We start from the raw sequence: 13373 nt of genomic DNA, 5'->3' as shown, positions 1-13373 counted from the left end.
GAAAAGGAAAGAATGGAAATAAGAAGAAGTTTTTTTTGTACTAATGATGTGAAATGATATTCTAATCAACATCTTTCTAGTATCCCGCTTTGCATGAAAAACTGTGAGAGAAAAGAGAATGAAGACATAGTAGAGGTCATGAAGATCATTCTATGGTACATGGAGATTTAGAAGGTATGGGTACAGAACTTTAAGATACTACCTTCAGTATGAATATTCGACAGTTTATCACAAAGGGTGAGAATATTGAGTCATGTTTTGTTATGATATGTCGAGCATGTCATTATCTCGATCTTGAAAAGTCTATAATGAACGAGTGTCCATAAGACCTCGATATGTAATGTATTTACTAGGCACTTTATCGATTTGTACTGTAATGTCGAGGCCTAGTATTTTTTTGTTTATGTGAGTTCCCTACAAATAGGGTAAGTACATTAGAGAGTCATAACATATTGGCTTACTAGTAGTTTTTGAGCTTTCACTCATAAGTGATTATCTTATACTCATTCAAGAATATATTTGAGCTAAAACCAGATCTTATTTAGACCCTATTGTTCATCTTACTCTGATTTTCTTATCGATTGATTAAAACATAATTCAAACAACTCTTCATTGTTTCTTGCATAGAGACGTTAGACACTAGAAGTGGAACTGCTCCTCTTATCTAAAAATAAATTCTAGAAGAGTCTAGTACTTCAAGTATCTACTTGATATAACTTATAATTTTCATATAACATTCAATTACTTGGTACTTCATGTTAATCTAATAAATGTAAATTGCTTTCAGATATATTAAAAGAGTAACCAACTGAGCACAAGCAAGTTGGAACTACACTATTGGAGTGTAGTTTACTATTTATGCTTAGAACATAAATTACTTGTAATACGAAACAATGTTTGTTTTGGAACAATGCATATTTTAAGTTTAACATGTATATATATATATATATATATATATATATATATATATATATATATATATATACATATATATGTGTGTCATAGTTATTTTATTTGAATGTGTGATTATTTACTTGATCATTTTTCATAATGATAATATTTGTATTCTGAATGATTAACTTCTATTTATGAGACTAGACCTCTTAATAGAATTATACGGTAACTATGAATATTTTATCAACAAAATTAAGTTCTTTATGTAAGCACTTTTGACATAAACTTTTATTTTGAAATCTAACATATCTATGACATTGTTATCCTTGTTATATAAATGAAATACCCATATTCCAACATGAAGAAGAGGATCATTCAACTAAAATAATATAATTTATTTGACTTTCTTTCTAATGAATGTCTAAAATTAAGCACTAGATATAACCCAATAATATCATCTAAAGCCTTAATAATAATAAAGGATGAATTAAACTTTACTTGGTATAGTTTTCTTTATAATTGTTAGAAATATCCTCGTTTAATCTTTTTGTGATTATACTTCAATCACTATTAACTGTATCTATAATACAAACACCAAGTAATTACAAGTCTGTAGAATATTGTAAAAGGGTAAAAAAACCCACCAAGAATAAGTAATCTAATTCCTCTGAAGGCTGAGTCAGTAGAAAAAAGATTCTAATAACAAAGCAAGTTGGAGGCACATGGAACTTGAAGCAGCTGAGGGACCATAGCCCGATGTAGCAACTATTGACAATAGTTTCAAAGAGGAATTGTTAAACTTGAATAATAGCTATTCACAAATACAAATTTTTCACATTAGTTTTAGAAATCATAGTTGACTTGGGACATGTGGAATCTATCATTAATGAGTTCTTGATAGTTTCTGGAAAATCCATCAACCACCAAAATGCTATAAATGACTTAGAGTCATGAAAATTAAGATGTAATACATGTCTATTAATCAAGTATTGGCTTAATTGATCTTCCTCACTTTATCAAGGCTAGAAGGAGTAAAAGATTCTTATAGAAAGAATACATACAAGGAGATCTATACACATTTAGCAATACTTGTCATAAAATGATTTTCTCATACTAGTGTCATTGACTATGGTCCTTATTATACTAATAACATTGATTATGATCAAACATTTTTACAAGTATTTGTGATTAGATCAACAAGTATATTGTTTACAGTAACTACTTATTCTTAATATGAAATATGGAAAATAGATTTCAAGAAAACCACTTTTCTTAATAGTCATCTACTACAAGATATCTATATAACTTAGACTGGAGGTTTTCTTAATCCATTTTATCTTAATAAAATGTGTAAGGCTGAAGATCTACTTGTGAATATAAAGGAAACATCTAAAAGTTGAAATCATCATTTTAATATGAATAACACAAGGTGTGCTTTTAAATCAGAAATTCAGATAACTTGTGTGTGTATTCAAAACTAGTGGGAGGATAGTGATTATAACATTTGCATTTCATGTATTTTCCCCCTTTTTTTCCAGTAACTTGAGAAACTCTTGTAGTTTGTTCCCTAGCCGAATACACTGGGCATATGCTAGGATTACATTGGGTGTACTAGCTCGATAACTTGGTCGTAGAGGTAACCCATGTACTATGTGGAGTACGCAGGGCGTACGAACATTAGAGACAAACCATAATTTTTAGGATTTGTGCCGTATTTAAACACCTTAAGTAGCCCTTGGACCTTCTTATGACCAACCCCCACCTCTCCAAACCTGAGAATGAAACCCTAATTTGTTTTTGAGTGTTTTGAGCTTGGAAGTGATCTTTGAGAGGGTTTTTGGTGATATTGAAGGAAGAAGAGCTCTTGGAAGTTGCATTGGTGTGGTTGAAGCTTGTGGATCCAAAATCATCACCAACTTGGAAAGCTTTTGGAGGTATAAAGGTCTTAACTTCATGATTCATTTTGATAGATCTAGTTAGGGATTGTTTTTCTGCTTTTTATGGTCCTTTAAGTCATACATGAGAGTATAAGCTACACTAAAAGCTAGGGATGGTATATCTTATCATTTTTGAGGTCCCTTGTGCATAAAAATGCAATCTTTTTTCGATGTCATCGCCATTACCTCCAACAACAGTCATTGTTCGATTCAACTTCCTTCACTAGAACCATCCTTGATGTCGTCGTTACCCTACTCCTCCGTGACCACCATCAACACTACACTGTCGCCACTCCTACAATTTCGTCACCAACATCCATGGAAGACAGGACAACATTCACAACCATCGAGCAACCACCACCTGCTGCCTTCTCCCCGGTACTTTACCTTATGGAAATTAAAGTTTACACTTAATTTTCTCTCTTGTTTGTCTCTTAATTGTTGATTTAGGGTTTTGGCTGTGGGGTCTTCAACCTTCTCTGTGTTTATGTCTAAACAGAAACGTCTGGTGGATGTGTATCGAGAAAGCTTCAGAAGGTTTTGTAAATAATCGCTAACATTTCTCATCATTGACATTGTTTAAAGAGACCATCGAAGGTTTGACAGTTTTATTGAATTTTTTTTGTTCAGGATATTTGAAAATCTAGGAGTAACATAAAGGAAATTGGGGTTAGTTTATTCATGGCTATCATATATCTTATATAGAGATACTCCTACATGGACAATAATGTTATTGATCCTTTTCTTTTTGTGAGCTTTCAAATGGTGGTTACTGGATGGAACATATGGTTTTTATTTGCAGGTATATGCTTTATTTTAAGTTGTGTATTGGATATATTTATTGTCTGTGTTTCATAATGTTGTGCTTGTTTAACAGTAAAACTAAAAAAAAGGAACCTAGAGCTCAATTTCCTGGCTTAGTTTTGGTAGGAAACAAAATTTCACCAGCAAACTTTAAGAGATTTTTATTTGCTTGCATCCTTACTATATACAGGTTTGATAATAATATAAGTTTTAGTTTTACATCTTATAAAAGATTAATCCCATCTAACTATTTATTTTTACCATTTTTGTTTTTTTGGTGGATTTCCAGGAAAGTTTGAGATGGATGTGAAATTCTGTTACTAGGCAAACAAATGACATTTTTTTGTTTATAATTTCATTACCAATTTTAAATCTTTTTGTTTGTATTGTCTCTTAACAACAATTTTTTTTTGGTATATATATATATATATATATATATATATATATATATATATATATATATATATATATATATATATATATATATATATATATATATATATATTCTACAATCGGTTATTTTTCTTGCTTACTCCATCTATATATTTATTTGTATGTATTGTAAAAAAATGACGAATTTGCCCTTGCAGAGGAGGAACCAGAAACAGCTTGAAGAAGCACCCTCCTTGCATTAACCCAAGAGCTAATGAAAGCCATTAGTGATGCAGCGGTTGCTGCAGCAGCATCAATTGGGTACATTGGTGTTGGTACTATGGAGTTTCTTGAAATTTAAGAAAGGGATCAATTTTACTTCATGAAAATGAACACTGGAATCCAAGTTAGTTAAAAAAAAACTAACAAATTATAAACTCCATTTTATTATAGATAACTATTGTGACCCTTTGGTTTTTTAATATTAAAAAAAGGTCGACATCCAGTGACCAAAATGATATCTTCAGTTGACTTAATAGAGGAGCAAATATGTGTTGCTGTGGGTAAAAAACTATGTATGACACAGGTACTAAATTAATTTTTCTCATCTTTTTATGCATCAAAAACATTTATTTTATCTTGAATTATTATAACAGGATGATATTATGCTTAAAGGACACTCGATTGAATGTCGTGTCAATGCAGAAGATGCTTTCAAAAATTTCAGTCCAAAAATGAATTTTATTAATATAAAAACAGTGTGCAGGGGCAATATGGTCCTAAAACTGTAAAAATTGTTTTTTTATTATAAAAACAGTGTGCAGGGGCAATATGGTCCTAAAATTTTAAAAATTGATTTTTTTATTATATAAACAGTGTGCACAATATGGTCCTAAAATTTTATAATTTGATTTGTTTATTATAAAAACAGTGTGCGGGGCAATATGGTCCTAAAATTGTAAAAATTGATTTTTTTTTGTTATAAAAACAGTGTGCAGGGGCAATATGGTCCTAAAACTGTAAAAATTTGTTTTTATTTTTATTATAAAAACAGTGTGCAGGGGCAATATGGTCATAATGTGTGGATTGCAGTGATTTTTAATAAGGTAAATCTTGTGATTTCGTTAGCAATTGAAGAGGTGCAGCCAATCTCTTACACCTGGATAAAAAAAAAGAGGTAAAATCTTTCGTCTAACTAAACTTCATATTTATTACTGGTTTTCATTTGATTTGGGTCGGAATCTACCAAATTTCCTCATAAATCCAAAAATAATGCTCCATGCTCATCTCAAATCATATATTATCGATTTCCAAGAGACTGGTCATGATTATCTAAATTTTCCCAACCAACTAGAAGTATGTCACTATTTTTCCAAGAACAGGGGAGCTTAAAAAAAATAAAAATTTATGAAAATCTTTTATTAGTTTATGTTTTCTTATTAATGCAATTTGTTGGGTGTAGGTTGATGCATTAGAGAATATTAGACCAGAAGTTGTAGAAGGTACACGTGAAGTGGAAAACAGCTTCCTTGGTGCCCGAGTTCTTCTTGATTTACATGAATTGAAGTTTGGAGTTGTGACATTGCATTCATGTAAGAAGTTTGATTATTTTTTAGTTTAGTTATCCATTAAATTTAGGAACTGAAAAAGGAACCTTATATTTTCGTTTGTTTATGATCTTCTTAGTCCGAGAGGTATAACATAAAATGAAGAACAAAGAGTTGTAGATCAAGACAAAGCCCAAGTTCATGTCCATTAATCATTTTAGTGTGTGTTATGATGGAATGGCAGAGAATGGAAGATTCCATTATGGTCCAAAAAGACTATTTGGTTACCAATACAAAAAACAATACATTCTATAGTTATAATCAATTTCATTTTTTATTTTCATAACTAATATATGCTAAAATTATAATAAATAACAAATATTCCATGATTTTAACCGTCTTTTTTATCTTATTTTTAGCATGGTTTATTTAGTTGAAGGAATGATGTTAATTGACTAATTTTTGGTATGATTTTAAATGGTTTTGTTATGAAGTGTGCAAGATGCTAACAGAATTTTGATGAAAAAAAGGTTGAAGATAGAACCCAGAGAGAAGCTAACAAGAGTCTTGTAGCTATATAATTATGACCTTCACTACCATGAAGATATCTGCAAGTAGTTAATGAGACCAATGACGAAAAATATATTAATTCCCTTAGTTTCTTGAGCATTTACATTTAATTGAACAATATGTAATGCTTCAAATTCTGCAAGTTTAATCAACATGACTTTCAGCCTATTTAAAGGATGTTTGTTGGATGTAGTAGTTTTATGAGATTAGGGCAATTAGACATTGTTTTCTTATGCAAGTAAAATTTGAATGGTAAGTCGAACATGGTCGAATAACTTATTTAGTGGTCATTAGTTGTACTTGAGGTGAAATATGTATTTAAGACGATACATTTGTATGTTTAAATGCATGAAATAGCATTATATGATTCAAAACAAGAAGTTTTTAAAAATAAAATGCAGAAAATAGAATTGCACCTTTATTTCTAGGAAGTTTTTAAAAATAAATATCATAATTATTTATTGCAGATATGGAAATGTTGACCAAATACGTGGGTATGTTCAAAAAACAAGGGTACAAGTTCATGGCTATAATAGCAAAACTTAAAAGAAAAATATATGGTTAAAGGATGCTTGGTATTACATGGAGTCATAGAAAGATAATTGAAGGCAAGGTAAGTGTTGTGGAGGTCATGATGCATTAAAGAGAGACGTTTAATTCTTTTTATATTAATATTTCATATAACATCTACAAAAAATAGAAAAAGAAAAAAAATGTATATATCTTTTTTTGTGGTCCCTTGATAGCATGAAAGGAAAGGTGGAAAACGTGAATCCATTTTTTTTATTACCGGTCTACAAAGACAGAAAAGAAACATTACAAATACACCAACGAATGGACAACAAATAGATTTTCGAATATAGATTCATAATTTGTTGCATTTTCAATCGAAGTGCATAAAATATATCAAGTTTTTCAAAAAAAAAAAAAAAAAAAAAACTACCTAATAACAAAAAGTTCAAAAAAAATCAATGGTTGATGTTTGATCTACATAATAATCAACATAAAAGAGAATAGTGTCTTGAAATAATCCCTTACCATAAAGAAACTCGGCTTATTGAAAAAATCAATGGTTGGTGTCTAATGTTGTCGCGATTAGGTTTTCGAGACGATGCAGTAGGGATGTCAAAAAGTCTCGTGAGACCCCGTTCCCATGGGGGCCCCGTCCCGTTTGGGGGATTTTTTTTAAAAAAATTGGGGGCGGGGGCGGGGGGGGGGGGGGGGGGGGGGGTAGACAATCCCGTCCCGAAATCCCCATGGGGACCCTGTTAATAAATTGCACATATATTTACATATATTAATTATATAAATATAATAAACAATAACATAATTTTGAGCTTCCAAAATGCATCAAAAAACATGTTTTTAAGTTGTTAGCATAATTTTTTAAAATGCCATAACTTTTTTTATTTTTAACATATAAAATTCTGCTATAAATAATTATTTTTTATCTAAAAAATAGCTTATTTTAACCTAAATAACAACTTCTTTTAGCAAAAAAAAAAAGTACCCCAAAACCAATCGGGGGCGGGGGAACGTGGGCGGGGGCGGGGGTAATGAAGGGGATTCGGGGGCGGGGGCGGGGGTAGGAAGACTAAAGATTCCGGGGGCGGGGGCGGGAGATGCACTCCCCGCCCCGTTTGCCCCCGTTGACATCCCTACGATGCAGCCATGGCTTGCGCCATAGAATGCTTGGTGCAACCATAACGTGCCTTTTAGAATGACCGATAATCATAGAGTTTAGCCGGAAGCAAATTAATGATACGAACCATTTTAGTTTTTATTGTTAGTTAAATCTAATGGTCTATATTGTTTAAAAGTTAATAAGGAAATAAAGTTATTGGTTATGATTTGCCGAAATAAAGAATTCACCGTCCGTCGAGTTGCGCGGGTAGACGGCTAGTATATATATATATATATATATATATATATATATATATATATATATATATATATATATATAAAACACAAATTAATGAAAAGAATATTATCTCAAAGTTAATGTTGTTGGATTAGTGTCTAAGTTCATAACTATTTTGGTATGTACTTGACCCGATGGTGCATGGTCCTTTTGGGTTGCCTTCACCAAAGCAACTTGATAGGATGAATTATGGAGAGAAAAGATTAATTATGATTTATTAATATGTTATGAGAATAATATATTAAAGGAGAAATCATATTGTTTAATTAATATTAGTCAAGAATTAATAAGAATTAAGTTTGTGACTAAAAGACATTAATTAAACTTCAGGGACTATAACTATCAATTGTATGATAGTTGAATATTGAGCTAATGGACTCCATATTAAAGGGGTGGACGAATTATATGGGGAAACCCATTAGAAATCGTCCTAGGGCCTTTAAGGAAGGAGTCCATGGGTTGCTTAGGGCTTAAGCATCCAAATTAGGGTTTCCTTGTTAGATAACCCTAATAGCCTCACTATTTAAAGATCCCTAGAGCACCAAAAACGTAGGCAAGTAACTCCTTAGGGTTTTGGACGGTTTTGGGGTGTCTCCTTCTCTTCTCTTCTTCATCCTCTTGCTCTTGGTGTTTGTGAACCATTAGAAGAGTGACATTTGTGACTCTAAGCTTTCTAAATTCATTACAAGGAGGATTTGAGATTGTTATTGCTACAAAACAATCAAGGTATGATCTAAACCCTAATTTACATGTTATATTGATTATCATATACTAGATCTGGGGTTTATAGTCTTGGATGAATAGCATGTACAATAGAGAACCCTAGATCCAAGCATTGGGGTTTGTATGAGCACATAGGATGTTTTTATGGCAAAAACCCATCAGTGGTATCAGAGACTTGATTGGTTTCTATTGTATTGATGCCTTGTATGTTTGTTCAAGTTGCAAAATCGAGTTTTGAGCTCCCTGCTTGATGAACTTGGCGAGTACTACAGTGTACTCGGCGAGTAGGCCTCAACTTGGCGGGTATAGTGTGGTACTTGGCGAGTTCGAGCGTCAGATGGAGCTATTTTCGGGATTTCTTGCTGTTTTACTCATGGATACATGCCTTATCTGTTTTAGGTCATTAAAATCCGATTTTATACATATTTATGAGTATATCCTTGATTAAACAAAAGATAATTACCAATTGATTAGATAATAACTTCCTTATATGATAAAGTTTGATTATTTGTATTAATTGAGTAACTTATTTTGCAAGAAATTGAAATTAGGTCAAATATAGATAATGATGAAATTAATTGTTTAATTTATATTATTTGTTATTTGATCCTTGTGTTATGAAATGTTTCAATTTTTCCCTTTAGGTTTTATAGTTTAAATTTGAACTCAAAAGTTTTGTTTTTGAAATTTAAATAGTTCAAACCATAATGTTTTGAAAAGGTTCAAAACTTGCCCTCAAGTTTTGGAATTTAAATTTTGATTAAAAGGTTTGATTTTGAAATATTTAAATTCTAAACCCTAATGTTTTGAAATGTTTCAAAACTTGCCCTCAAGTTTTGGAATTTAAAAGTTGATTAAAAGTTTAATTTAGGAATGTTAAATTCTAAAACCCTAGTATTGTTTTGAAAAGTTCAAATCAAACCCTTTATGGTTTTATTAATTAATTAAAGTGTATAATTAAAAGAGATTTAGTAAATCCAGAAAGTTTTGGTGTACAATTTAATTAAATTAAAAGTATAATTATTAAATTAGACCACCGAGTATTTTAAAAGTGTAAAATACACCCTATACTATATATAACATTAAAAGTCTAACATTATATATATATATATATATATATATATATATATATATATATATATATATATATATGTATGTATAAGTAAAAGTCAGTCTTACCGTTAGTAGGCCTCATTCACGAAGCTGGTCTATAAGGGATGTTTAAGGAAATTGCCTATAAAATGGCGATTGAATGGGTATCCACTCTTACCCACCGCACTCTTGACTAGTGGAGGGTTGTTAGCCGAACAGGTAGGATATGACATAAACCTTCCATTATAAGTATAATGAAGTATAAAAGTAACTAAATGCTTTCATAAAATTCTTAATCTTAGTTACTTTAGGCAAAAGTGAATTGATGCAATTCCTTGAAATTATACTTTGTGCCCAGTTGTAGCATGGTCCTTTTGGGTTGCCTTCACCAAAGCAACTTGACTGGATGAATAATAGATAAAAGGTTATTATGGTTTATTAGTATATATTATATAAATAATATATTAAAGGACAAATCATATTATTTAATTAACATTGGTCAAGAATTAATTTAGAATTAATTTTGTGGTCAAAAGAGGTTAATTGAATTAAGGGGACTGAACTTGTAATTATAAGATAATTGCATAATGGGCTGAGGAACCCTTGGAAAGAGGTTGGACGAAATCTTTTGGGGGCCCATAAGGATTTCGTCCAAGGGCTAGGTTCTTGAAGATTCTTGTGGGCTGCTTAGAGCCTAAGCAACCGGACAAAGACTTTGACTGAAACCCTAATTCTTCAGCTATATATAGACCACTTTGGCATCACAAAACCGGCCACTTGAACCCTAAAGATCATAGAGCCATCTTTGAGCCTCCTTCCCCTCTCTCCACGATCATCCAATTGCTTTGGTGTTTGTGATCCATTAGAGGTATCGCATTTGAGGTGCTAGGTTCTCAAAAGCTCAAGATCTTCAAGCAACAATCAAAGGTAACATTCTTACTAGTTTATTTATGTTGATTTCAATTTCAATATGCTAGATATAGGGTTTGAGAGCTTTGGATGATTATTGCATGTACAAATAGAAAAACCTAGATTCAAAGCTTTAGGGTTTGCATGTGCACCATATGATTGATGTTTTGCTAATAACCCAACAGTAACGTCCCAAATTCCAAAATATATTTTTTAGTTTTAAAATAGAATAAACACCCACTTTGTAAACTTACATTCGAGTCAACTAAATCTTCATAAACCATAATTCAAAATCATAGTTATAAGGAAGACAATGCGAAATCTAGAATCGTAAATCTATTGATGTGTGTGTACAGTCGCAGATTTGCAATCCGATTAGTATCTGAAAAATATTTAATCCACAATTGTAAGTACAAAGCTTAGTGGGTTCCCTAAAATATCACATACAACACAACATAATAATCAGCTATGAGTTATTAGCAACCCTTGGACAATAAGCAGTCCTTAGGACTATCAGCAATCCTAAATATCACACACAACACAACAATATAAACAACTATGCATTATCAGCAACCCTGCAGATTATTAGTAGTCCTGGAGTTATCAGGAACTCAGATACACATGTAACAATAATCAACATATGAAACGCAGTTGGTCTAACATGCACACCACTATGACATAGGTAATATAGTGAGAAAACTCACATAAACAAAGAGCTGAAATCCATGTCATGGCCACCATACAACAAAACAATCGTGGTGACATAAATCTTCACGTTGGTGCAACCAGACCACCATGTCGTTGGAACTAGGCTCTCATAGCTTAATGATTTAAGCTATTAACCCGTAGCCTAATGAACCAAAAATATCAGATCTCAAATCCTAAGCTCTTAATGTATGAACTAAAATCATGGATGCCCAACTAAGTCATACAATCCCTCTTTCTAACCACCATCATGGTCCGAAAAGCAAATAACGCACACGTAGGTTCTGGAGTTCACTCAAAATCCAAGAACAAGAAGACATGGACCAAAAAGCTTGTAAAATGACATGGAACTCGATTTGGAGATCTAACGAGTAATGTCACGACTTTATACCTTCAAAATTGTAGAAATGTGATGAAGATGCAAGATCTAAGCTGGAACCAAACACACAAGCATCAAAATGGACTACTTCTTCCTTCATCCTTCACAAAAGTGGCTTTTCACACTTAGAGTGTCACAACTAGGAATTCAGACATGTTGTAAACACTCTAAGGATGTGTGGCTTGGTCCTAACACTCTAAGGAGCCTCCTACGACGACAACGAGGGCATATACCGAAGTGTTGTGCCAACAACTGGGCCATCTCAGTTATTTCTCTAATGACTTCATCTCTTTCCTGTTCATCTTGCACTGCTCGTGCTTCCATGGAGGATAGTTGTTGCCGCAGAGCAGTAATCTCAGCTTCCGGAGAGCGATTCTCCCTCGCAGGATTCCCTGGTGGGGCGAGGTATACCCAACAGCGTTAAATAATACACGTAATTAACAGGACTATGTAATCCTCTTCTTCTCGTTTGTTAGGCTTACCTTCAATTCAGTAAACAAATACATGTTGTTAATCAATGGTAATCAAATTCAATTTGGATTCAGTGAGTCATAACGGGCGGCACCTTTATGGGTCGTTTGTAGTCTGTAGTTATGATCAAAGTCTCCTGGAGGGAGAGCGAGAGTTTGTGTATAGATCTATATGGGGGTGACTCCCCCATACCTCAGTTGTTCGCTACAGTTAGACACGGCCAGTCTAGAGTGACAAAATCTTAAGATCAATTATGGCGTTCGTTAGAATGCGAAGACAGACGAATTAGTCATTATCATGCATGGTTATAACAACTCACATAAATAAATCCAATACTATCCGAGTAATCAAGGAAAAGCATAATCATTTATTGTGATGGTATAACAATTCGAAATAATTATATTATATTATGTCATCGGAAGACATCAGGTTTTTCGAGGAAATCAACACCATTCACTCGTACTTTTCAATAACTATCATGCAAAACTTCTCATTTATACACGCTTTGAAATCACTCACGTACAAAACTATGGATCTTTACACTTTGGTATAAACAATTGTCTTTTAAGAAAATATCGGATGTTCTGGGTTTCATAAACTATACAAACATTTTCAAAACAACCAAGCTTATGAACTCACCAACATTCCATATGTTGACGTTTTTTAAAATAACTTGTATTCTCAGGTAACAGGTAAGCTGCGGAGTAGTAACAAGTATGTTAGGGTGTTATGCTTTTGAAAACTTTCAAACAATCTATGATATGAATATGTAATATTTAGACAATGTACTTGATGTGAACAATGTCAGTTGTAATGTATTGATGCATGGTGAAGTTTATGTTATGTTTCATGTATATTTATTGTGATGATATTCAATTTGAGTCATGCGAGCCCTCAGACGTTTCCGCCGTCTGGTTCGGGGGTGTGACAGGTTGGTATCAGAGCTCTGTTTATAGTGAACTGACATATCTAAACACACATTGAATTGCAACTATAAACCAAAGAGGGACTAAAAAAACTCTGAACAAAACAAATAAAACACAACAATA

General features: G+C 32.4%; 1 protein-coding gene across 15 annotated transcripts; it reads left to right on the top strand.

Annotated features, from left to right (window-relative positions):
* The first annotated feature begins 2636 nt into the window (after positions 1 to 2636).
* On the top strand, positions 2637 to 6314 carry LOC111879569 (uncharacterized). 15 transcript variants are annotated; one of them, XR_008224977.1, is made up of 7 exons: positions 2643 to 3368; positions 3462 to 3633; positions 4226 to 4413; positions 4502 to 4593; positions 5100 to 5184; positions 5470 to 5599; positions 5694 to 5949. XR_008224977.1 is itself a non-coding variant. In XM_023876037.3 (3 exons), exons 1-3 carry the CDS (start codon positions 2986 to 2988, stop codon positions 3487 to 3489), a joined length of 339 nt encoding a protein of 112 aa, XP_023731805.1. In that variant the 5' UTR covers positions 2646 to 2985; the 3' UTR covers positions 3490 to 4062. The 15 variants fall into 15 exon arrangements, 1 of the variants encoding a protein (XP_023731805.1); XR_008224975.1 differs by having other exon boundaries at positions 2645 to 3368; positions 5062 to 5184; XR_002846163.3 differs by having other exon boundaries at positions 2643 to 3209; positions 3331 to 3368; positions 3462 to 3500; positions 4226 to 5184.
* Positions 6315 to 13373: the final 7059 nt, after the last annotated feature.

Source organism: Lactuca sativa, chromosome 7 (assembly GCF_002870075.4).
Source record: "Lactuca sativa cultivar Salinas chromosome 7, Lsat_Salinas_v11, whole genome shotgun sequence".
Classification (NCBI taxonomy): Eukaryota; Viridiplantae; Streptophyta; class Magnoliopsida; order Asterales; family Asteraceae; genus Lactuca; species Lactuca sativa.
The sequence above is the reverse complement of the archived record's forward strand: the minus strand, read 5'-3'. Positions and strand labels throughout refer to the sequence as shown.

Coding starts and splice junctions, on each gene's coding strand:
- LOC111879569 (XM_023876037.3), top strand. CDS start 2,986: ATGCAATCTTTTTTCGATGTCATCGCCATTACCTCCAACAACAGTCAT. Junction 3,210..3,281: donor CACCTGCTGCCTTCTCCCCG/GTACTTTACCTT, acceptor TTGTTGATTTAG/GGTTTTGGCTGTGGGGTCTT. Junction 3,369..3,461: donor TATCGAGAAAGCTTCAGAAG/GTTTTGTAAATA, acceptor TTTTTTGTTCAG/GATATTTGAAAATCTAGGAG.